The 26,958-nt window shown below is 41.2% G+C and overlaps 2 protein-coding genes across 2 annotated transcripts; one reads left to right on the plus strand and one right to left on the minus strand.

Annotated features, from left to right (window-relative positions):
* On the minus strand, window positions 4,072–5,129 carry PATE2 (prostate and testis expressed 2). The gene is made up of 3 exons (XM_005699716.1): window positions 5,114–5,129; window positions 4,557–4,682; window positions 4,072–4,208 (listed from the first exon to the last, which is right to left on the minus strand). The coding sequence occupies exons 1-3, from the start codon at window positions 5,127–5,129 to the stop codon at window positions 4,072–4,074; spliced, it is 279 nt and encodes a 92-aa protein (XP_005699773.1).
* On the plus strand, window positions 8,929–11,585 carry LOC102184225 (prostate and testis expressed protein 3). Its single transcript, XM_018042747.1, has 3 exons — window positions 8,929–8,938; window positions 10,887–11,024; window positions 11,443–11,585. The coding sequence occupies exons 1-3, from the start codon at window positions 8,929–8,931 to the stop codon at window positions 11,583–11,585; spliced, it is 291 nt and encodes a 96-aa protein (XP_017898236.1).

The raw sequence follows: 26,958 nt of genomic DNA on the forward strand, positions 1-26,958 counted from the left end.
AGCCCTGAAAGTTGAACTTGAAAGTTGTTAGCCGCTTGGTTGTGCCCAGCTCTTTTTGACCCCCATGGACTGTATCCACCAGGCTCCTCTGTCCATGCAAGAGTACTGGAGTGGGAAGCCATTCCCTTCTCCAGGGGATCCTCCTGACGCGGGGACTGAGCCTATATCTCCTGCACAGATTGAACATGAGCATTGCAGGCAGATTTTTTTTTTTTAAACCACTGAGCCACCTGGAAGTCCAGGAAGAGCCCCGGGTGGTAGCTATTTCCTAGATTTTGGTGAGAATATGACTGAATTGCTATCATCTCCCAAGGTTGCAATGGGAAGTTTTTAATTTCCTGTGCTGGGAATGTAGTTCCCGCCTAAATGAAAGAAAACGGGTGTGGAGATCAATTCTCTGTCCTTTTCCACTCTGCTCTCTGACCCACTGGAGATTCTTTTCTTTTTTTCCTCTTGTTTCCACAATTCTTTCTTTGACAACAATAGACAATCATGGTAATAGGTCTTTCGTTGTTGCTGTCTATATTTAATCGTATAAAATTTTCACCTAGGTCTAATTCTGTTCATTTCTTCAAGGTGGAAAATGGAAATAGGAATAATATCCCAAGATGCAGTAAACCAAGAGAAAATTCTCTCCAAGATTAGAGTGACGTTATCTGGCTGTAAGGAAGCCTACTAAGGGCAGTTCACACACCACATACACTATCACTCAGAGGTACCGAAACGTAACGTTTAGAACCCAACCTCATCTTGTTTCATTATTTAAAAAAATTTTTGCTCTGGCCACTTCACATGGCTTGTGGGATCTTAGTTCCCCAACCAGGGGTCAAACCTGTGTCCTTAGCAGTGAAAGTGCAGAGTCCTAACCATGGGACCACTGGGGAATTCCCTCATCTGGTTTTAGCGCTCCGCGCCCTAGGATGGCAGAAAACACTTGGCCTTCTCAGCCTGAAATTTACAGGGGGAGTAAAGAAAGCAAGGGAGGTCGGGGAAAATGTTAGCAACAACATGGTCTCAACTGGAGACTGGCTTTAGTCAGATCCCACAGAAAAGCTCTGGCACAAGAACTGCCACAGACTTAGTCCCAGCTTGATGGGAGGAGTTGGCCATTTGTCGGCTGAGGTGTTTGCTCTAGCTGGGAGCTTAGTATCCAGGCGAGGCAGCTCCCATTTGGCAGAGGGCTGTTCTCCAGAGAAGGAAACAGCTGTGAGTTGTCATAAACCAACAGTCAGTGCAGTTGAGTGGCAGGTGCACTGGTCAGCAAAAAGGATTCGAGCAGGGCACCAAGGTCAAATAAAAGTCGTCCATATAGAAGGTAATATTCAGTGCTTTAATGCTGAGAGTACCAATGCTTGCTCTTGAAAGACTAAGGAAAGCTTTTATAATTAGAAACTTCTTGTCCAACAAAGCCAAGTTTTGTCTAAACATTGATTCACAAATATTTTTAAAGTCTATTTTGAAACCCAATAGAAAACAATGATCTCTCTTTTTTTCCTTCTAGATGATGTCTCCCAACCCCATAATTCAACAGGTGAGAGCGCCTACATAAAGTCAGAAATAAGGATATGCTGTTTCCCCTAAATGTCCATCCACAGATGAAGGGATAAAGAAGATGAAGTACCTATGTACAATGGATTATTACTCAGCCATTAAAAGGAAGGAGATAATGCCATTTGCAGCAACATGGATGCACCTAGAGATTATCTACTAAGTGAAGGAAGTCAGACAGAAAAAGCAGGAACCGTATGATGCCACTTGCACATAGAATCTACAGTATGACGCGAGTGAACGTATCTGTGAAACAGGCTCACAGACGTAGGAAGCAGACTTGAGGTTAACAATGGGGGAGCATGGGGAACAGAAGGGTTGGGAGTTTGGAGTCAGCAGATGCAAACTATTATATATAGGATGGATAAACAACAAGAACCTACTATATAGCATGGGAACTATATTCAATATCCCCTGATAAACCATGGTGGAAAAGAATATGAAAAAGAATATATATATATATGCATATGTATAACTGAATCACTTAGCTGTAATTTCTGCTGTAGCAGAAATTAACACAACACTATAAATCAAATATACTTCAATAAAAATTTTTAAAATATGTGTTTCCTTAACTCAAAATATCCCTGTTCAATTGACTTTTCCAACCTGCCTGCCCATTTTAAAAAAGTAACCTACATGTCTCTCTTTATCCCAGCTTTGTATGGATAAAATCCCAAATGAGAATCTCTTAGGAAGGATTATATTTTCAGACACAAGCAAAGGCAGAGACTACACCAGACTATTCAAGTAGAGGGGTGATTGGTTTATTGTAAGAATCTCCTGTGTCATAATAAGGAGAAAATTGATCATGGAAATTCAGGACCAAGAACTGCAGTATGCGTCATTCACAGGGAGAGAAATGCTGGGGTTACTTCATACCCGAGGAGGCTTCGCCACCTTGGCCACAGGTGTGCAGTTCCATGACCAATGCTGCGCAGCCTCTCTCTGCCTATTTGTTTTATTATATTAGGGAGGGAGGGAAAAAGAGAGAGAGGTGGAAGAAGGGAGGGAGGCAGGGAGGGAGAGGGAGGGAGAGGGAGGGGGAGGGATCTGCATCTCTTCCCACCACTGGTGTCGTTGTTCAGTTGCTCAGTCATGTCCCACTCTTTGCGACCCCATGGTCTGCAACACTCCAGGCTTCCCTGTCCATCACCAACTCCTGGATCATGCTCAGACTCATGTCCATTGAGTCAGTGATGCCATCCAACCATCTCATCCTCTGTCACCCCCTTCTCCTCTTGCCCTCAATCTTTCCCAGCATCAGGGTCTTTTCCAATGAGTGGCTATTCATATCAGGCGGTCAAGTATTGGAGCATCAGCTTCAGTCCTTCCAGTGAATATTGAGGGTTGATTTCCTGTAAGAATGACTGTCTTGATCTCCCACCACCATTAGCTTTCACTATATCACTCTTTCTGCTTACTCATAACTGCATCTTACATAGGGCTCTCTGTAACTAGAACACCAGTGCATGGAGTCTCTATACGTTCTATTATCTTCACCTGCTTTATCATCAACATTTACATTCTTATGAGAAGAAACAGACTAGCCATTCTGGCCCAAGGTCTCCATTTCCAATTCAATCACCTGGTTCAAGCAAGTGCTACCTGGTCAGAGAGGATGATGGCAGTTCCACCCACACCAAATTGTTTCTCGAAACTTAATTTCCACAAACCGAAATGCCCCTGAAACAGTTCTTGAAGCCTCATTCCTATGTTCGCCCAGTTTTTTCTTGGCCTGAGATTCCCCCCAAGAGGTCTACAAAAGAAAGGTGCGGCTCAAGTTGCCAGCAGATTAGAAAACTCGAGTTAGTCTTCTCTAATTGCCATAACCCATGGACACAAGGAAAGTGCCAGGCTAATCCAGAGAATCCTAGCCCAGAGCAGTGAGTATGAATGAGGATAAAGTGTGGTTGCAGAATTCCCAGTACTGATTTGGGATGATTTTGACACAAGTCTTTGCATTTCCATTCAGAATGGGATAAATAAACAGACATTTATGTGATTAAAATAAGATTTGATATTACTACATTACCTAAAGTTGGCTTCTCAGGTGGCTCAGACTGTAAAGAATCTGCCTGCCAATGTAGGAGACCTAGGTTCGATCCTTGGGTTGCAAAGGTCCCCTGGAGAAGGGAATGGCAACCCAGTACAGTATTCTTGCCTGGAGAATTCCATGGACAGAGAAACCTGGTGGGCTACTGTCCATAGGGTCACAAAGAGTCGGACATGACTGAGTGACTAAAGCTTTGCATTTCCATATAGGACAGAATGAATAACCAGTTGAAATCCCAACACTATCCATGGCAGTGCCATCATAAAAAAACCAAAACCCTGTAAATAGGGATTTGCAGAAATTCTGTCTGGGGCTCCATCCTTAATGATGGCTCCTCTTTTAACTACCTGTTGATTTTCTCACTCTCTGCCACTGGTTAGGAGAGGAGACAAAATATAGGTCTGGCAAGAAAACATATAGGGGATGGTGAGTTGAAGAATAATGAAAACTCCAGGAGAGATGCAGAACTAGACGCCTTCGGGGAGGTTGCAGTAGCTTTTATGTTTGCAACAGATGAGCTCTGTTCTCTTGTCAAAACTTAAGAAGTTGATGTCTTCACAGTTGGCCTTACACGACAGTTTTGAATAAAAATACATACTCCGCCCTGAGGAGGTGAAAGAAAGGGAATACAACCATGATGACTCTGTTTGCTCCTACCGTATTCCTAGGAATCACCTCTCTTCAGACCTTCACCGACTTTTCTCTAGACCCTAGTGAGCTAAAAGACAGAGTCTATTAATTACTGACCCAAAGAATGGATTTTATTTTCTAACTGAGAGGGGGACATTCACCTCTCCTTCACTCAATACTGTCTTAAGAAAAGTCCGTCTTTGCAGGACCACCCCAACCTTACCCATCCGACTCACCCATGTGTTCTAATGACGAAAGGAGGCGATTGCCTTTAAGTGAGGGAGAGGTGGTTACTTCTCAGTTACTCTATGCGCAACACTACCTTTTCTGGTAAGGAAGTAAACGTTTTCAACAGCACATGTCTGTTTGTACTTCAGGGTGCAGGACCTCATGGATTCATAGCATATCCCGAGATGATATCTTTTACATTTGTAACACATCATTGGCTCTGCCAGACACAGAAAGAGGTGCTTATAGGATGCGGTTTTATGGTGAAGACTCTCCAGGCTGGGGGGCTTCCCAACAGGAACTGACTACTGCCTAGTGCTTTCCAACTTTTCTTGGGACCCTGACTCCTTTGATAATCTTGTGAAAGCAAGACAGGTTTAAATCAAACCCTGAATGTAATCTCAAGAGGTCAGAGTTCCCCTAAAAATTTATCTCTGGTCCCCAAGTAATGAGCCGCTTATCTAGCCTGATGATTTTGTTCAGTAATGGAGAAAAGGAAACAAAGGCAGGGATTTTAGCTTCCTAACTTCACGAAATGGACTAAACTGGTAAGATCAGACTCCTAGGATTTTACAGTAAAAATGGATTATAGCTTTCTCAAAAGAGGGAGGGGGAGGTTTACCCCTAAAGTGTCACCAATAACCTTTTTACCGAGGACTTTAGACATGGTCGTACCTTTCATATGTTCATAAAATTCGCCTGTGAAAAGAGAAGTTTTTCTTATCATAGCTGCATGTGCATCTGCCAAAGCCCCAAGAGCCAATTCTGGAAATTTCTCCTCCCCTAGCGCCTTCCTTTCTGTTAACCAGCAACCAGCCCTCCCTTTGCCTCCAGGACTTACCCTTACTCATGCAGACTACAATGACAACGGGCAGCAGAAACAGAACAGACATCCTGGGACTTTGGTCATGTACAGTTGCCTGTGGAAGGCACTGGTTGATCTCCATCTGTGTTCTGTCCTTGGGCTATTCTTCTAAATCATATAATCATAAAATCAGTATCTCAGTGTTCCCAGAAAGGACCAAAGCACAAACTGCAGTCCACTGCCCATAAACCATCTATTTTAAAATTCTCCTCTATAGCTAAGCCTTGTACTCTGCAAGGAAAGATAAGTCTTTTTGCCACATTTTAACCTTTGAAGCAGGGTTTGGATACTTTCGTTTCTTTTAGCTCTTTTTGATAATCTCAGAATAATCAGATTTGTCATTGTCTCACTTAGACTGAGGCGGGTGCTTCAGTTCAGTTCAGTCGCTCAGTTGTGTCCGACTCTTTGCGACCCCATGAATCGCAGCACACCAGGCTTCCCTTGGACTGCTTCTGTTAGGTCCATACCATTTCCGTCCTTTATCGAGCCCATCTTTGCATGGGTGCTTCAGTCATATCCAACTCTTTGTGGCCCTGTGGACTGTAGCCCACCAGGCTCCTCTGTCCATTGGATTCTCCAGGCAAGAATACTGGAGCGGTTCTCCGTGCCCTCCTCCAGGGGATCTTCCTGACATAGGGATCGAACCCCGCGTCTCTTTTGTCTCCCGCATTGACAGTCGGGTTGTTTACCACTAGCGCCACCTGGGAAGCCCTAGACTGAGGCACCGGGAATTAAATCCAGGATTTCAGGCATGGTCTGAATGTGAAGGAAACACTGAAGTGTCCCTGCTGTGGTGTAGCAAAGGGAAGTTTCAGGAGAAGGAGAGATGTGCCTACTTTGCCTTCAGGTGTTGTTAGTTAATTGATGTCTTTTTAAAAAGTAAATATTTTCTACACACATACCAAATGCCAGTATTATAAAGAGAGAAGATACCAAGCAAATCAGGCCACAAATCTGCAGCATCACAAAGGTTAGAGGCTAGTTCAGGTGAACACAAGTACATCAGCCACAGTTGACTTGGAGGCCTAGATAAAGGACATTCAAATTTGACTGCTTGACCAGGGAAGGTGTCCCTGAAGAAAGGATACTTGTGCAGGACTCTGAAAGCTAGTGATGTGCTATTAATAGCTAGAATAAGTGAATAGGGTTGATGTTGTTGTTTAGTGACTGGTCTTGTCTGACCCTTTATGACCCCATGAACTGCAGCACACCAGGCCTCCCTTCACTATCTCCCAGAGTTTTCTCAAACTCATGTCCATTGAGTCAGATGCCATATACCCATCCCATCTTCTGTCATCCCCTTCTCCTCCTGCCCTCAATCTTTCCCACCATCAGGGTCTTTTCCAATGAGTCGACTCTTTGCATCAAGTGACCAAAGTATTGGAGTTTCAGCTTCAGCATCAGTCCTTCCAATGAATATTCAGGTTTGATTTCTTTTAGGATTGGCTGATTTGATCTCCTTGCAGTCCAAGGGACTCTCAAGATTCTTCTCCAGCACCACAATAGGGTGGTGAATAAGGACAGTCACCCAAAGGCACAGAAAATGTCAAAGTGCAGAGATATCAAGCAACCTGCTGCATGGGGATGAGAGCTGGTCATGTGGTTCTAGAGACATGGGTGAGCGAGAAACTCAGAGAGGTGCATCTTGCTGGAGGTGATGGCAGGTAAGTAGAGAGAGGGGCTGCAGCAGGCAATGCTCGGTGCTTGCTACTGAGATTACTTAGTCCCATGCACACAAAGTGGGATTTCTTGCTCACTATTACAATTGCAAGATGTCAATGAAAAGCATCATTTTTCCCAGCACTGGAAAAGACATTAAAGTACCACTCTTCTGTACTGATACTGAGTTCTCGAAAGGACATCTTCCTTTATCCCAGGCTCAAGTTTGGTACACATGTGGGTTCAGATCCTGGCTCCGCTCCTTGCCAATATTGTGACTCTGGGTATGTTACCAACGTTGAGAATGAATTTTCATCATAAGATTGGTGTTAGTAGTACATTCAAGTCTGCATGGGGGCCTTGGAAACTATCCAACATGAATCCCTTGTGCAGGGCTTAAAACTTCAGGAGCAGCCTGGGTCCTTTTGCTAGGGTAGGTGTCAGAAGCTTCAGTCAAAAGGAGCCACGTGTGGGAAAGGGCACCTGGCCAGGAAAAGTGGTGATGGAGTGGCTGTGGCTGTGGTTTTGGCGTTCAAGGGTCAAGAGCTGTGAAGATGATAATTGGGAGCATCATGTCATATGTTGTTTCATCAAGGCTTCCCTAGGGCTTTGGGTGTTGGAAAAGATGGAAAGACTGACAGCTTCTTCTGGAATGAACTTTGAAGACACCATCAGTTTCTGAACAAGCTGTTTAATTTGCTTTGGGTGGGTTAGCAGCTGGGAACTAATTGAGTTCTGATTCACTGAAGACTGCGTGAGAACTGGGTCCATTCTCACAGCTCAAGCTTGAAGTCACCCACATGCTGATGATGCCCAGTTTTACATCTCTACCTCTGACCTCTATTTTGAGTTCCAGATTCACATCCACAAATATCCATTCTACTTTAGAAGGCCCACAGATACCACAGTACATTGTTTCCAAGAGAAAATTTAATGGGTGAGGGATGAGAAGTAAGATCAGAGAACCTAGTGCGTGGGTGGCATTGCAAAATTCTACAGTCCTAACTGAAAATAGGAAAAGAGGTTCCAAACTCAGTGGGGCTTTCAGAAAATATCTGCCAGAGGGCAGCTTGAAGGCAGTAACATAGAAATTGGGCAAACCCTCTGTGGTGTAACCTAGAATTTCTTCTTCCTTTGCTTTGATTCTAGAGTCACTCTCTTTAAAGATAGAGAAGTGGAAACAGGTGGCCCATAAAGGCTCAGAAGCTTGCCTTCTTGATAAGCCATTGGAAAGTCCTGAAAAATGCTATCCCAGTTTCTCACATCTTCTTCTGAAAGACGGAAGATAGAAAACTGGATTCATAGACTTCACAAAGTTGACTTCGATTCTAGAATTAATTATTTTCGAAGGAACAGACTCATGTTAAAAGAGATGGACTCAACACTGTGCTCATTTAGAAGGTACATCATGAATTTCATGGCACTTGAGCTAAGGCTTGATTTCACCCAGTTGTTACCGGTCATCTAAAAATGTCATACTTGAGACATTTTGAAGAACATACTGTTCCTACAGCTAAAGAACATGTCATTAAATGAGTTCACGATAGAAGATTCTTGTTATCTCTAGCCAAAGTGCCAAAAGTGCACTGATGGGTCAGTGAACTGTCAGAGACTGACAGTGCCTGAACCAGTCATAGTTTTCCAATGGTTTACCCATGGTGGACCTTACCTGAGTTAATTTTTGTAGAGACAGATCCCTAAAGCATGTGGGCCAAACTGGCCAGATACACAATATAAATTTGCAAAAGATCGAGCTGTGTGATAATCCTAGAGATGATTTCACAGCCCTACAAAGTAAATATCTCCTGGCCTTGGGAAACAGATTTCTGGTAAAATGGAAGTTGTGGGCTGAGAATCAGAAGTTCTAATTGGAAGGCCCAGCTTAGTCATGCGTGATCCCGTCTTTTCACTTCCTTACTCTTCTTTTGCTCACCCATAAGGCATGGAGCTAGGTGAGCTTTTTTTGATCTTATTTGTTGCCCTGCTGTCATACATGAAACTGTGCTTGGCCTATAAAAGTGCTCAGTGAATATTAGTTGAATGTATGAACAAACTTCCAAGAAGCATTCAATCAAAATGGTTAAAGGTATGGCTTCTGGAACTAGATCTTGCTCTGAATCCTGGCACTATAAGTCACTAGATATGTGATCTTGGGAAAGATACTGGACCTCACCAGGCCTTAGCTTCCTCTTCTGTGAAATTAGGATAAGAATAGTAACTACATTAATAATAATTATTATGATGAGTAGCATATGTGTGTGTGTATATATATACAAAAAAAAAGTTAACTTCATGTAAATGCCAACGTTGTTTAACTACCATCCTCTGTGATGGGTGGCGAAAGCAGGAAACTGCAGCGCCCAGAGCTGACTGTGGGCCTGGTTCCCCTCAGGCATGAATAATCCCTGCCCTGTGATGAAGAGCAAGGCTTCCTCTTGTAGCCCACAGGCCTATGTGTGCCGCCCCTGGCTTCTTTTCTTCCTGTGTGAGGGACTTCTCTGTCAAGATGGACAGACACTTCTTGTTGCTTTTGTTCCTCCTCGGCTGCCCCGTGGGTGAGTCAAGAGACTTGAGGAGCGGGCTCCAGAGCCAGGATCGAGGGGGCTCCCTGGGACACTCTGTGTGTGGGGGTGGTGTCCAGGCTGGGCTAGGTCTTGGCTATATTTATATAGGAGGGGAAGCCAGGCTTTAGAGTGCTCCCTGGGCCTCCACGCCAACTTGTCTGACCTTTATAACATTCTACCATTCCGCACCAAGGGCTCAAGCCTCTATGGCTGCCCCTTCGTAGGGCTCCCCTACCAGTCTATCCCTACCATTCCCCATAATCAAAACTCTTAGCAAGGTCTCCCTCAGTGCATCCTTCCCATATATAAATCTGTGCCCTATTTGCTGAGGGAGCTGGTCAGTCTACAGTGAATAATTTCATAGTTGGCTTTAGTGACATCAAGGGTTTTGATACCCTTACCAGGGATTTTTATATTCAAACAAGTGATTCTAGGAAAGAAAGTACTGGATGCACTGGGATCAGACAGGTTAAAAAATAATTCAGTCACTGTCTTAAATTCTCTGGTTGCTTATCTGGGAAATGGGGAAATACCTAGTTACAAGGCTTTTGTGAGAATTAAATCAGATAATAAGGAAAGAGAACATGGCCCAAACGAGATGCTCAAGAAATGATACTTTCTCATATAGGTGTATTAAGGAGCGTTTTTTAAAATTAAACTTTATTTCAATCAGTTCACCCCACAGTACCACATAAAGTGGCACTGACTATGGTATATAATTCAGGAGGCTTTCACATAGATTCAGTTTGAAGTTCAAAACAGACTATATCACCCAACCATATCTAAGTGATGAATGTCAGAAATCCCATCAGAGTAATGGGTCAAACACTTCAAAGCATTCAGCCTTATTATCCCACTCTATCTACACTGCTGCCAAGTAAACCAGGTTAACATTAACAGAATCATCCTTAAGCTGGAAAATCCATGCCATAGAGGCTAAATCTTTGCTCAAAGTTACCAGGTTAAAGGGGCTTCCCTGGTGGCTCAGATGGTAAAGAATCTGCCTTCAGTTCAATCCCAGGGTTGGGACGATCCCCTGGAAAAGGGAATGGCTACCCACTCCAGTTTTCTTGCCTGGAGAATTCTGTGGACAGAGGAGCCTGGAGAGCTACAGTCCATGGGGTCACAAAAGAGTCAGACACTTCACTTTCACCAGGTTAAGAGGGCTAAATTGGGGGTCAGAATCCTTTTACTCTCACAATGACATTTTTTGGGGTGTGGAGTTGGTGAGAGCTCAAACTGCTTACTCCCTGATCCCAACCACCCCCCAGCCCACTCCCAGGTCTAGACAGGTCTAGTTTCTTCTAAGTCTCTGCCTCCCCTGGCCTTACATCAGCTCTGTGCTCTCCAGCAGTGACACCACTGAGATGCATAACCTGCCACCTTCGTACACAGACGGATCACTGTAGAAGAGGCTTTGGCGTCTGTGTTGCTAGGAATTATGAGAGATGCATGATCTTAAAGATCTTCCAGGGTAAGTTAGAGGGTCCGGGGAGGTGCTGTGAGATTCCTAGAAAATTCTTAGAAGAGCAAATTTCTATCTCAGGCCAAAGTCAATTCAAGAGAGGAACCAAAGTGTCACGTATCCCTGGGTATGGGACCCTGTGCATGCAGACTAAAGGGGACTTGGGGAAACGAGCCAGGAGGAAGAAACATGAGGACAGAGGGTTGAGGTTTTCCAGGGAACTTAGGCAAATAACTCCTGCAGGGGACCCGTGATGTCTTCATCTCCCTGCCTGAGTCCCCTTGGGAAGTACAAGATGGGAAGCCAACCCCAAACCTACCCCTGATGCCCTATTAAATCTTTGCCGACAGGACTAGTGCCACGGGTGACTTGGCTTTAACGAACTTAGATCGCTGGCTGATTTTCCTATGGTTCCTTCTTATTACAGATGGCACCCTCCAGTTATCGTATCTGGTATGTCAGAGGTTCTGCAGAGATCTGACATACAGTTTCCAGGGTCGAATTTACGTTCACAAATGCTGCAACTACAATTATTGTAACTTTAGAACACTGAAATACTTCTACTCCTGAGTTCTCCCTTTAGAATGCTACCAATGAGTCTCTGCCTTCACAGTTGGCCTGCCCTGGCTTTTCTGCCCTGTCTGTGCTGGAGGGACCCCAGCCCTCTCTGTAACTCAGTGTTATCCTTGCTATTGCCTCAAGCTTGCTCTCTACCTCAGTCCGAGGATTACTATCCTGAACAACAGAATTCTCCCATTACAAGAACTGGCATTTCTGTACTTCAAGAAGCTTACCCTCAGAAGCACAGTAGAAAATTTTAAAATAAGACCATTCTAGATCCTGGTGGATTATCTTAGCTAGTGGAGGTGGACTAGAAATTCTTCAGCTGAAAATTCTCAAAAGTTTTTGTCTGAAACTCACATCATGATTATAGTTAAGCAGAAATGGCAAAAAAAAAAAAAGAAAGAAAAAAGAAAAAGAAAAAGCAGATGCTGGACACTTGAGATTTTCCTCTGTGGACAAAAATTATTGTCCCCAGTGGACAATGTCCACCTCGCACTCAGTCATGATCTTCTTGGCATTTATGAAGTGTCTCTATATACAGTGTTAGTAGGGAACAGCAAATAAAGGACTTCTTGCCTCTGTGGCATTCACAGCTCACATACAGCCACTTCTAGGCCTGGCAAGATGTGTGTTCAAGATATATGGTGACTTCATTTCTTCCTCTTCCTCTCCTAGTCTTTCTCAATTCCTTTCCTCTTTTGCCACCCACTTCCACTCTGACTCACCAGCGACCCACACCATTGCTACACAAATTCTCCTTCCTCTGAATACCCAAGTCACTTTATAGGTACTTTTTCTTTTCTCTTCTTCACAAAAAGGAATCATTTCTGTTTGTCTAATTTGCCCTAGAATGTTATAAATCACAGCAAGAACACCTTGTCTTACTCATCTCTAGTTGTCTTTAGCTGGCCAATTAGACTTCACTGGGTTTAAAAGAGCTTCCAGTAAAGCTGATGGAATTTTTCTTGTCCATTTGTTTATCATGGCTTTTTGGTTTTTTACTTATTTTGTTGAGTGTACTCCCTAGCAGACATGAATGTTCACTCCAGTGCCAACATAACACGTATCTTCCTCATAGAAATTATGAAAAGGACATTTCTGATTATGGGACCCTCCAGTATTCAAATACGTTAACTTAAAACAACTTTTTTTGTATGGGATTCTTCCAAAACTCATCACTTACTTCAATATTCACAATTAAAACTATTATTATATCAAAGCCTTACAAAACAGGCCTGGAAGTTTAGAAAGGGTAATCTGGCCCAACACTTGGAAATATCTGAAGGCAGACATTTTCCTAGTTTTAACAATGTCAGGATTAATTATATAAGTTTTGTTGCTCTCAGATTTATCTATGCAATATAAAGTTTCCCTTCAATTGCGCATCTAACAGCTTTAGCTCCTACTGATTATTACCAGCGAGATCCATCATTCATTGTGAGACGAATAATAATCTTCTTTTTGTAATATTTATTTTTAACTGATTGATGATTGCTTTATAATATTAGTTTGATTTCTGTCACACATCAACATGAATTAACCATAGGTATGCATATGTCCCCTCCCTCTTGAATCTCCCTCCCACTTCTGGCAATTATCTTCTTAATTGAAGTATAATTCATATACAATAAAATGCACATATTTTAAGTATAGAGTTTGATGTGATTTGATAAGCAGATAAACCTATATAACCACCATCCCAATTAAGACATGGAACATTTTCGTCATTCCTGTAAGTTTCTTCAAGTAACAACCTACTCCCAAAAGTATTATTCTAACTTCGATCACCATAGAACTAATTTTATCTGTTCTTGAACTTATTATAAAGAAAATTATACAGAAAATACTGTCTTGAGTCTAGTTTCAATCACCCACTGTAATATTTTTAAGACTCATGTGTGTTTTCACTTATACCAAAGGTTTGTTCTTTTTCTCCCATTGTGTACATACACTGGGCCTCCCTGGTGGCTTAGACAGTAAAGAATCCACCTGCAATGTGGGAGACCTGGGTTTAATCCCTGGGTTGGGACGATCTCCTGGAAGAGGGCATGGCAACTCACTCCAGTATTCTTGCCTGGAGAATCCCCATGGACAGAGGAGCCTGGCAGGCTATAATCTAAGGAGTCGCCAAGAGTTGGACACAACTGAGTGACTAAGCACAACACAGCACATATATACACTACAATGTATTAAATCATTCTCTTATTGATGGACATGAGTTGTTTTCTGCTTTGGGCTATTGTAAATAAATCTGCTATGAACATTCTCATATGAGCCGTTTTTAAAATTTGTATCACATAAGAATTTTGGCAGTCATACACACTCAACTCTCTTGGGTAGGTAATTAAAAGTAAAATGTATGAGTCACAGGGTAGGCATATCCATAGCTTAAAAAGAAACAACCAAAGTAGTTTACCAAAGCGGTGATACTAATATAGAATAAACTGTGGAAAATTCTGAAAGAGATGGGAATACCAGACCACTTGACCTGCCTCTTGAGAAATCTGTATGCAGGCCAGGAAGCAACAGTTAGAACTGGACATGGAACAACAGACTGGTTCCAAATAGGAAAAGGAGTATGTCAAGGCTGTATATTGTCACCCTGCTTATTTAACTTATATGCAGAGTATATTATGAGAAACGCTGGACTGGAAGAAACACAAGCTGGAATCAAGATTGCAGGGAGAAATATCAATAACCTCAGATATGCAGATGACACCACCCTTATGGCAGAAAGTGAAGAGGAACTAAAAAGCCTCTTGATGAAAGTGAAAGAGGAGAGTGAAAAAGTTGGCTTAAAGCTCAACATTCAGAAAACTAAGATCATGGCATCTGGTCCCATCACTTCATGGGAAATAGATGGGGAAACAGTGGAAACAGTGTCAGACTTAATTTTGGGGCTCCCAAATCACTGCAGATGGTGACTGCAGCCATGAAATTAAAAGACACTTACTCCTTGGAAGAAAAGTTATGACCAACCTAGACAGTATATTCAAGAGCAGAGACATTACTTTGCCGACTAAGGTCCGTCTAGTCAAGGCTATGGTTTTTCCAGTGGTCATGTATGGATGTGAGAGTTGGAGTGTGAAGAAGGCTGAGCGTCGAAGAATTGATGCTTTTGAACTGTGGTGTTGGAGAAGACTCTTGAGAGTCCCTTGGACTGCAAGGAGATCCAACCAGTCCATTTTGAAGGAGATCAACCCTGGGATTTCTTTGGAAGGAATGATGCTAAAGCTGAAACTCCAGTACTTTGGCCACCTCATGAGAAGAGTTGACTCATTGGAAAAGACTCTGAGGCTGGGAGGGATTGGGGGCAGGAGGAGAAGGGGACGACTGAAGATGAGATGGCTGGATGGCATCACTGACTCGATGGAGGTGAGTCTGAGTGAACTCCGGGAGTTGGTGATGGACAGGGAGGCCTGGCGTGCTGAGATTCATGGGGTCGCAAAGAGTCGGACATAACTGAGACTGAACTGAACTGAACCAGTACTGTATGAGAATTCCACTTACTTTAGGTAAGAAAATAATTCATTCATGTTTCCTGCTAATAGTTTCTTGGATTAAATTAACATTTTGATTACCCATTTGGAATTTATCCTTGTAAGAAATTGATCCAAGTTACTACATTTCCGTGTGACTAGCCAATTAACCCAACAATATTTATGTAAAAGTTGTCTTTTTCTCAACTAATTTGATAATGCCTCTTTCCATTAGCCCTTAACACTCCGGGTTCTCTACTCAGTTAAATTTTTCTACACATTACTTCTACCTCACAGTATACACAAAAAGCAAATTCAAACTTTTTTGGATTATAGGTCTAAAGTGAAAAGTAAAGCAATAAAACTTCCAGAAGAAAGCATAGCATGTACTAATAACTTTGGAATAGGCTAAAGGTTACTTAAACATCACCTAAACAGCAAAACCATTTTTAAGAATTGATAAGTTAGATTTCATTAAAATGCACAATGTTGGTTCATCAAAATGTATTATTAAGAGAGTGAAAAGAGGAGTTAAAGACTTGGATAAGATATTTGCAATACTGATATCCTATATAGAATTTGTATAAAGAACACAAAAATCTTATAGCTTTCCTAGTTAAAAAAAAAAAAAAAAAGCTAAGGGAATTCATCATGACTAGATCTGACTTGCAAGAAATACAGAAAGGAGTTAGTTAATATAAGGTGAAATAAAAATATGCTAATTAAAGACATGAAGACATATGGAAACATATAACACATTGGTACAGGTAAATATACAGTCAGAAAACTAATAGTGCTCGCTTCGGCAGCACATATACTAAAATTGGAACGATGCAGAGAAGATTAGCAGGGCCCCTGCGCAAGGATGACATGCAAATTTGTGAAGCGTTCCATATTTTTACACTTTCTAACACCATACACAAAAATAAACTCAAAATGGATTAAAGATCTAAACGTAAGACCAGAAACTATAAAACTCCTAGAGGAGAACATTGGCAAAACATTCTCCAACATAGATCACAGCAGGATCCTCTATGACCCACCTCCCAGAATACTGGAAGTAAAAGCAAAAATAAACAAATGGGACCTAATTAAAATTAAAAGCTTCTGCACAACAAAGGAAACTATAAGCAAGGTGAAAAGACAGCCTTTGGAATGGAGAATATAATAGCAAATGAAGCAACTGACAAACAACTAATCTCAAAAATATACAAGCAATTCCTGCAGCTCAATTCCAGAAAAATAAACAACCCAATCAAAAAATGGGCCAAAGAACTAAACAGACATTTCTCCAAAGAAGACATACAGATGGCTAACAAACACATGAAAAGATGCTCAACATCACTCATTATCAGAGAAATACAAATCAAAACCACAATGAGGTACCATTTCATGCCAGTCAGAATGGCTGCGATCCAAAAGTCTACAAGCAATAAATGCTGGAGAGGGTGTGGAGAAAAGAGAACCCTCATACACTGTTGGTGAGATTGCAAACTAGTACAGCTACTATGGAGAACAGAGTGGAGATTCCTTAAAAAACTGGAAATAGAACTGCCTTATGACCCAGCAATCCCACTGCTGGGCATACACACCAAGGAAACCAGAATCAAAAGAGACACATGTACCCCAGTGTTCGTCGCAGCACTGTTTATAATAGCCAGGACATGGAAGCAACCTAGATGTCCATCAGCAGATGAATGGATAAGAAAGCTGTGGTACATATACACAATGGAGTATTACTCAGCCATTAAAAAGAATACATTTGAATCAGCTCTAATGAGATGGATGAAATTGGAGCCGATTATAGAGTGAAGTAAGCCAGAAAGAAAAACACCAATACAGTATACTAACGCATATATATGGAATTTTTAAAAAGTGGTAATGATAACCCTGTATGCGAGACAGCAAAAGAGACACAGATGTATAGAAGAGTCTTTTGGACTCTGTGGGAGAGGGAGAGGGTGGGATGATTTGGGAGAATGGCACTGAAACATGTATAATATCATATAAGAAACGAATCGCCAGTCTAGGTTCGATGCAGGATACAGGATGCTTGGGGCTGGTGCACTGGGATGACCCATAGGGATGGTATGGGGAGGGAGGTGGGAGGGAGGTTCAGGATGGGGAACATGTGTACACTCGTGGCGGATTCATGTTGATGTATGGCAAAACCAATACAATATTGTAAAGTAAAAAAATAATAAATAAATAAAATCTGAGAAAAAGAGAAAACTCTAATAGCATGGTTTGTTAACCACTGAACTATACTACAAAGATCAAAAGAAAAAGCATTAAAAATAATTTAGCTACTATCATTTGTTGATGAATGTATGTGTGTGTGTGTGTGTGTGTGTGTGTGTGTGTATGAGCTCAGTTGTGTCTGACTCTTTGCAACCACATGGAGTGAGTCCATGCAATTTTCCAGACAAGAATACTGGAGTGGGTTGCCATTTCCAGGGGGTCTTCCCAACCCAGGGATCGAACCCAAGTCTCTGGTGTCTCTTGCATTGGCAAGCAGATTCTTTACCACTGTGCTACCTGGGAAGCACAATATAAAAAGAGGAAAATAATGACTTCAAAATATAAAAGGATGAAGTAAAAGGGTGAAACTTTCAAACATTAAGTTGTTATCAACTTGAACTAGATTGCTTTACCTATGAGATGTAAGACTCCTGGTGGAGGGGAAGTTGGAAGAATGGAGTCAAAATGTACAACCTTCCAGTTACAAGATGAATAGCTACTAGGGATGTAATGTAATGTAATGAGGGTAAAAGAGCTGGCTTAAAACTAAATACTAAAAAGAACCAAGATCATGGCATCCGGCCCCATTACTTCATGGCAAATACGAGGGGAAAGGTGGAAGAAGTGACAGATTTCCTCTTCTTGGGCTCTAAAATCACCGTGAACGGTGACTGCAGCCATGAAATCAGAAGACGTTTGCCTTTTGGCAGGAATACTATGACAAACCTAGACAGTGTGTTGAAAAGTAGAATCATTACTCTGCTGACAAAGGTCTGTATGGTCAAGGCTCTGGTCTTCCCAGTGGTCACGTATGGATGTGAGAGCTGGACTGTAAAGAAGGCGGAGGGCCGAAAAACTAATGCCTTCTAACTGTGGTGCTGAAGAAGACTTCCTGAGAATCCCTTGGACAGCAAGGAGATCAAACCAGTCAATCTTCAGAGAAATCAATCCTGAATACTCATTGGAAGGACTGACACTGAAGCTGAAACTCCAGTATTTTGGTCACCTGATTCGAACAGCTGACTCATTGGAAAAGTCCCTGATGCTGAAGATTGAGGGCAGGAGGAAAAGAGGACATTAGAGAATGATGAGATGGCTGGATGGCATCACCGATGCAATGGACATGAACTTGAGCAAACTTCCAGAGACGGTGAGGGACAGAGAGGCCTGGCATGCTGCAGTTCATGGGGTCATAAAGAGTTGGACATGACTCGGCAACTGAACAACAGCAACTCTATATCTTCATGCTATCCTTTCACTGCTTATCGCACAGTTTCTTTCACAGTTTTCTTTCTTTCGTAATCTATGCACTGATTCCTGCTTCTTTTTCATTTAGAGAAAACATTTTTTTAAGGGAAGTTTAGTATCGCTGAATGCTTTTAGGTTTTGCTTATCTGAGAAACAGCTTCTCTCTCCTTCTCTCTTAAATAATAATCTTTCTGGGTAGAGCATGCTAGGTTGCACATTCTTCTCCTTTTGTACTTTGAATATATTATGCTGCTCCTTTCTGACCTGCATAGAGTCTGCAGTCAGGTGATGCCTTGTAGGGATTCCCCTGTATATAACTCTTTCTCTTGTTGTCGTTAGGCTTCTCTCTTCAACTTCTGCCAGTTTCATTATGATATGTCTTGGTATGGGTCTGTTTGGATTCATTTTGCTTTGGGAGCCTCTGGACTTCCCAGGTGGTACAGTAGTAAAGAATCTGCTTGCCAATGCAGGAGATGCAGGTTCTATCCCCAGGTCAGGAAGATCCACTGGAGTAGGAAATGGCAACCCATTTCAGTATTCTTGCCTGGGAAATTCCATGAACAGAGGCGGAGCCTGGCAGGCTATCATCCAGGGGGTTGCAAAGAGTCGCACAGATCAAGCATGCATGCACATGCTTCCTTGTACCTGGATATATTTCCTTCTTAAGGTTTGGAGAGGTTTCAGCCATAATGTTCTCAAGTACATTTTTCACTCCTTTTTCTCTCTCTTCTTCTGAAAAGCCTATAATGCATGTGGATGTTGGCACCTTGTATGTTATCCCATGGATCTCATATGTTGCTTCATTTTTTTTTTCATTAGTCTTTCTGCTGTTCTGACTGGGTGATTTCCACTATTCTATCTTTTATCTCACCACATTCATGTGTTCTTCTCTGTCATTTATTCAGCTATCGATTGTTTCTAAAATGGTTTTTTTTTTTCTATCTCAGAAATGGCATTACCTATTTCTGATTGTGTCTTTGTATAGTTTTTTGTTAAAATTATCTGTGTTTATATCACTACTCTTTCTTAATTCAGCTAGCATTTTTATTACTAACATTTAAAAAATACTTGCTTTATATCAAAGGAGAGTTGATTAACAATGTTGTGTTAGTTTCAGGTGTAGAGCAGAGTGATTCAGTTACACATGCATATGTTCCTATTATTTTTCAAGTTCTTTTCCCATTTAGATTGTTGCAGAGTATTGAGCAAAGTATTCCTTGTGCTATACAGTAGGTCTTTGTTAGTTATCTGTTTTAAATACAGTCGTGTATATATGTCAGCCCCAGACTCCCAATCTATCCCTTTCTTCCCACCCTCTCCCCTTGGCAACCATAAGTTTGTTCATTAAGACTGTGAGTCTGTTTCTATTTTGTAAATAAGTTTGCTTGTATCTTTTTTTTTTATTTCACATATAAGTGATACATACGGTATTTGTCTTTCTCTGACTTATTTCATTTAGTGTAACAATCTTCAGGTCCATCATGTTGCTATAAATGGCATCATATCATTCTTTCTAATGGCTGAGTAACGTTCCACTGAATATATGTACCACATCTTTATCCATTCATCTGTCGATAGACATTTAGGCTGGTTTCATGTCTTGGCCATTGGAAATAGCACTACAGGAAACACGCGGGTGCATGTATCCTTTTGAGCCATGTTTTTTCTCAGGTATATGCCTAGGAGTGGGATTGCAGGGTCACATGGTCGTGCTTCCCTGGTGGCTCAGAGGTTAAAGCATCTGCCTGCAATGCGGGAGACCTGGGTTTGATATCTGGGTTGGGAAGATCCCCTGGAGAAGGAAATGGCAATCCACTGCAGTATTCTTGCCTGGAGAGTCCCATGGACGGAGGAGTCTGGTGGGCTACAGTTCACGGGGTCGCAGAGTGGGACGCGACCTCACTTTCACTTTCACGGTCGCTCTATTTTAGCTTTCTAAGGAATCTCTATACAGTTCTCCATGTACCAACTTACATTCCCACCGAAAGTATAGGAATGTTCCCTTTTCTCCACACCCTGTCCAGCATTTATTGTTTGTAGAGTTATCGATGAAGGCCGTCCCTGCTGGTGTGGGGTGATATCTCATCGTAGTCTTGATTTGCATTTCGTAGTAATTAGTGATGTTGAACATCTTTTCATGTGCCTCTTGGCCATCTGCATAACTTCTTTGGAGAAATGTCTATTTAGGTCTTCTGCCCATTTTTGAGATTGGCTTGTTTGCTTTTTTGATATTGAGAGCAGGAACTGTGTAAATTTTGAAAATTAATCCCCTGTCAGCCACGTGATTTGCAAATATTTTCTCCCATTCTGTAGATTGTCTTTTCATTTTGCTTATGGTTTTCTTTGCTGTGAAAAACTTTTGAGTTCAATTAGGTCCCATTTGTTTATTTTTTTAGTTTCTGTTACTATAGGAGATGGACTGAAAAATGTATTGCTGAGATTTATGTCAAAGAGTGGTCTGCCAACATTTTCCTCTAACAGTTTTATAGTATATTTAGGTCTTTAATTCATTTTGAGTTTATTTTTGTGTATGATATTGAAGAATGTTCTAAAAAATTTTATTTTTTACATGTAGCTATTCAATTTTCCAGCACTATATTTTACATTTTAAAAAAACCTTTTTATTTTGTATTGGGTATAGCCAAGTTTTCAAACTGTAGTGCTGGAGGAGACTCTTGAGGGCCCCTTGGACTGCAAGGAGATCAAACCAGTCAGTCCTAAAGGAAATCAACCCTGAATACTCATTGCAAGGACTGATGCTGAAGCTGAAGCTCCAATACTTTGGCTACCTGATGCGAAGAGTTGACTCACTGGAAAAGACCCTGATGCTGGTAAAGATTGAAGGCAGTAGGAGAAGGGGGTGAACAAGGATGAGATAGTTGGATGGCATCACCTACTCGAGGGACATGAGTCTGAGCAAACTCTGGGAGATAGTGAAGGACAGGGAAGCCTGGCATGCTGCAGTCCATGGGGTCACAAAGAGCAGGACACGACTTAGCGACTGAAAAACAACAAACAACAGCCAATCAGGAAACAATGTTGTGATAGTTTCAGATGAAGAGTCAAGGGACTCAGCCACAGATATACATGTATCCATTCTCCCCCAAACTCCCCTCCCATCCAGCTTACCACGCAACACTGAGCAGAGTTCCATGTGCTATACGGTAGGTCCTTGCTGGTTATCCATTGCAAACATCGTAGTGTATACATGTCTGTGGAGGAGCTGGAAGGCTTTGAGCAAATACTGAAAATGTATTTGCTCCACTGTTAATGAAGGTTGGAAGCTGGAACGAGCATAACAAAGGGTTATGAGCGTTCACCGAGTGCCTGAGGCTGGGAACAGATAACGAAGGGTTATATGCCCGGCCTTGAGGCGTTCGAAGGCTTCCTTCTGACCACCTGTTTCTGAGAGCAAGGACTGTTGTTTCATAAGACTCCCTTTAGAGTTTCGCCAAAGCTATGTTATGGCTTGGGTGGTGGGAAATGTGTTTTATGCTTAAATGCTTTGATGTTTATCTGAAATGGCTACGTTCAAGTCTGTCTTATGCTGTATTCCCTGAAAATTATAAAACTACACAATTGGATAATAAATTTCGTCAGTCCACTAGAGGCTGTCCCTGAGTGTCCTTTTCAGAGTGCGGTTCTCCGAGCCTTACACATGTCAATCCCAAACTCCCTAACTATCCTTTCCACCAGCAACCCTAAGTTTGTTCTCTAAGTCTGCCGGCAGCATTTTTTTTTAAATTTATTTTTTATTGAAGTAAAGTTGGTTTACATTGCTCTCTTAGTTTCAGGTATACAGGAACGTGAATCAGTTATACATATATTCGCTTTTTAAGATTCTTTTCTTATATCAGTCATTACAGAGGGTTGGGCTCAAGGTGGCTGTGTTCCCTTTAAGTCTGTGTTTTTTCTTCTTCCCCTTGCAGGGATTTTGGCCCGAAGGAGGGGCTGTGTTGAAGTAAACGAGGCTCCTGTGCTTATGGAAGTCTGCTGTGTTGCCTGTGTAGGCATCCACAGCTCTGCCTGGACACAGCCCAAGGTCACACTTTCTTCTGTTTTGGTCATCCCAGACCCAGGGCGAAGTTGTGGCCTGGAGTGAAAGGGGCCAGAGCATGCACTAGGCTGGAACTGGGGAAAGAGGGATTATGGTTGAGGGAACTGAAGTGACTGTGCTGCTGTCAGAGGTGTGAGCTGTTTAACTGATGCTGTTTGAGTAAACACCAGCCCTGGCCACTAGCCCCACATGGACCACACCCCAGGCTCCTAGGCTGCCTCTGTATCCCTCGATTGAATCTTTCCGCAGCCTGGCGGCCCTAGATCTTGTGTCTGCCCTAGATCCTGTGCTCAGCTGTGGCATGGAGCCAGCAGGACCAGTGGATTCACCCAACTCAGACTGGTAAGCATGGCCAGGTGGCAGCCACTAAGGCAAACCTCTCTCAATACTGTCTGTGAGCAAGCCAGCACCTGCACACTCCCTGGGAGTGGAGTCTAGGCTTCTCCAGCATTTCTCTGTCCTAGTGATCTCCCACCAGCCAAGGGGGCTGGTTTGTTTCTGTGCAGGAGTTTTGGGACTGGAACACCCAGTCTGTCTCAGTCTGCTCACTCTCCACGGACAGAGTCCATTCTTGTGGTCTTTATTTCCCTCTGACCCTTCCTGGGCACAGGTCCCAACTCAATGCTGTTTTTCCCCCATCCTACTCAGTTACACGGAAATCTTTCTTGCAGCCTTGGTTGTATAAGGGATCTTCTTCCAGTTTCCAGCTGGTCTTTCATGAGAATGGTCTCACGTGTAGATGTATTTTTGATGTGTTTATGGGATGAGGTGAAATCCAAGTTCTTACTCTGCCATTGTGATCCCCCTCCAAAATATTCTTTATTTTGAAGGAACTTTATCTAACAGTAATGTGACCGTAACTTTACCCTTCTTATGCTTCCTGTTTGCAGGTACCTCTTTTCCTTCCCTTTTACTTTTTTCTTTAAAAAATTATTTATCTTTTACAGTAGGTCCTTGTTGGTTATCTATTTATTTATTTAGGTGTTAATTCTTTTGTATTTTAAAACTTTTAACTGGAAGATAATTGTTTTACAATATTGTGTTAGTTTCTGCTGTATAACAATGTGAATCAGCTGTAAGTATACATATACCCTCTCCCACTTGAGCCTCCATCCCGACCCTCTTTTACTTTTAATATAACTATTAATATTATTTACATTTATAAGGCACTTCTCATAGACTAGTTGGGTATTGCTTTTTATCTGTTGGGACAATACATACTTTTAGTTGGAGTTGTTAGATCACCAATATTTTATTATCATGGTTGGATTTAGGTCAACCATTTTTCCACTTGTTTCCCATTTGTCCCCTCCGTCTTCTGTTCCTGTATTTCTTTTCCTTTGCTACCTTCTTTTGTTAAATATTTTAAAAATTTCCTTTAATTATATATTGGCATTTTTATCCATACAACTTTGTTTTTTAATATTTTTCTTTTATAAATTTAGGTAGTGAGGGTTTGAGTCTAACATTCTCTCAGTTGTCTGAAATGTTATTTCATCTCAATTGTTAGAGTATAAGAATTTGAAGGTAGAAAATTTTTCTCTTTCAACACTTCTAACATGTCATTTCATTAACTCCTGGCTTTCATTGTTTCTAATAAAAGTTGTTCATTATTTTCATTGTTCCTCTTTTTAAGATAATGATTAATCATTTATTTGGGCTACACTTAAATTTTATCATTGTGTTTGGGTTTATAGCAGGCGGACTATAATGTACCTTGGTGAGACTTTTGTTGTTATTGCTGTTTGCTCTATTATTATTATTAATCCTCTTTGAGACTGAGGTTCTTGATACTCTACACTGATGACTTTTGATAATTTTAGAAAATTTGGGGTCACAGCCACTTCAAAAACTTTTTTGTTTTCTCTCTTCTTTCCCAATTGGAATCATTTATGAATATGTTAAACTGTTGGATATTGACCCATATATCTGTCATGCTCAGTGTGTCTTCTAACATAATAATAATAATATGTGTGTTATTACCTTTAGTGGCAGTGGTAGCAGTAACATCTCTATGTTTCATTTTGGGTAGTCTGTTGATCTACATTTCCGTTGATTTAGTATTTCATTTTCTGGATCTGGAATCCTCTAAAGCTAACCAAATGACTGCTTAATTCAATTTGAATGTCCATTCTGTTCTTACATTCTATTTTTCTGTCGAAATTTCTCATTTCCCCCCATATTTTCTCTCATTTAATTTATCCATAATATATACGTAAAGTCCTCATCTGATAGTTCCACCATCTGGATCATCTATGAATCTGCTTCGATAGGCTATTTTTTCTCCAGCTTAGCATTTGTCACTCAGCCATGTCTGACTCTTTGCAACACCATAGACTGTAGTGTGCCAGGTTCCTTTGTCCATGGAATTCTCTAGGCAAGAATACTGGAGCGGGTAAGCATTCCCTTCTCCAAAGGATCTTCCCAACCCAGGGATTCAACCCGTGTCTCCTGCTTTGCAGCCAATTCTTCACTGTCTGAGCCACCAGGGAAGCCCAAATATAATGTAAGTGCCATGTAAATAGTTGAAGATGAGTGGAAAACTCAAGTTTTGTTTTTTGGAATTTTATGAAAATTTTTTTCAAATATTTTCCATCCTTCAGTTGAATCCATGGATATGCAGATATAAAGGGCCGGCTGTATTTTCTTCAGACTGTATTTCTCTAGCTTAATGATTACATTTTCCTGCTTCTTCACTTTCCCATAAATTTTTATTATACTACCAGCATACTAAACAGTGATATCTACCTCCCAGAGGGAGTAAACCCTCCTATATCCAATCAATATTTGAGCAAGGTCAGGACTATGTGGAAGAGTTGGTTTCAGTTCACCACTGACTTCACATGCCTTGGGGCGGTGGGAGCTAGATCTGTGTATGGCATAATCTCCTTCATCTAACATCTGGCAGAAATGTACAGATTCCAAACCATCACATCTGCCCAAGAGGTTGTTAAAAGAACTATGCTGGTTTCTCCTATTCAGTCATTCTTTCTATGCCAAGACTATTTCTCTAGGCACTTTGAATAGCCTTGGCAGTTGTTTCCAGGGATGAAAGTTCCTGATGGTCTTTTACCTCAAAAGCACTCATTTCTTTCTGAAATTGAGTTTCTTTTTAATTTGAACCCACAGATTTCCAACATCATTTTAAAGTATTTGTCTTTGTATTATTTTATCCATTTTTTCTATTATCACAGAGGGAGACGTTGTTTCTAACAACTCTCCACATCCCAACCAGAGCCAAAACTGTCATATTCACTTTTGAAATGTCTTTTACAGGGATATCTTGAATGTCCCTCATTGTTAATTTTTTGTTTGCTAGCTGTCGCACATCTAAGCTTTTTTATATGTTTTTTTTTTCTTTTCTCAAATTGTATTTAATAGCACCAAACTATAAATCATATAATTTAGACTGATCTTAGTTTGGTTTAAGCTCTATTTTTTTTGTTAATACCACAAGGATTTTTTTTCCCCCAAACCATTTGAGAGTAAGCTGGTGACACGATGCCTCATACTTGAATTCTTTAGTATGTGTTTTCTGAAAACAAGGACATTTTCCTTTGTAGCCACTCCACAACCATCACATAGCATTGGTACATTATTCCATCATGAAATCATAGATCTCAATCTAGGTGTTACCGATTTCCCAATAATATCATATATAGCAAATGAATTCAATCCAGGATAATAATATTGTATATAGTTGCCATGTCTCTGTAGTGTCCTCTAATCTGGAATAGTTCCATAGTCATTTCTTTCTTTTCATGACCTTAGAAACTATATGTAGTATTTTGTGCACTGTTCCTCAAACTAGGACTATCCAGTATTTATCATGATTAGACTTGGGTTAGGGATCTTTGGCAGGATTATCATAGAAGAGATGCTGTGTGTTCTCTTCCTGTATCCTATCACATAGTACATGATTTTGTTTCACCTCATTGCTAGTGATGCTAACTGATGGTAACTAAAACTATTTCTTTTCTATAAGGTCACTCATTTTTTGGTAATTAAGTGCTATTGGTAGGGAAATTCTTTGAGAGTATGTGAACAATCCATTATTTTTCCACTTTCACTACCTAGCTTTAGCATCCATTAATATTTCTCACCTAAATTAATTCTTACCATGATTATTGCCAGCTGGTGATTTTTTCATTCAAACATTTCTTTTGTGTCTATTAGCTGACATTCTACTAAGGGAAGTCTTTCTCTTCTCCCCATTTATGTCTTTGATTATATAAATATAAACTCACAATTCTTATTCCATTTAATGGATTCTGTTTTCATACTATGATACATACCTTGATATTCAGATTTGGCCACGAAGCATCCCTTCAAGTTTGATTCTGAGTTCTGTCAA

Source organism: Capra hircus, chromosome 29, assembly GCF_001704415.2.
Source record: "Capra hircus breed San Clemente chromosome 29, ASM170441v1, whole genome shotgun sequence".
NCBI lineage: Eukaryota > Metazoa > Chordata > Mammalia > Artiodactyla > Bovidae > Capra > Capra hircus.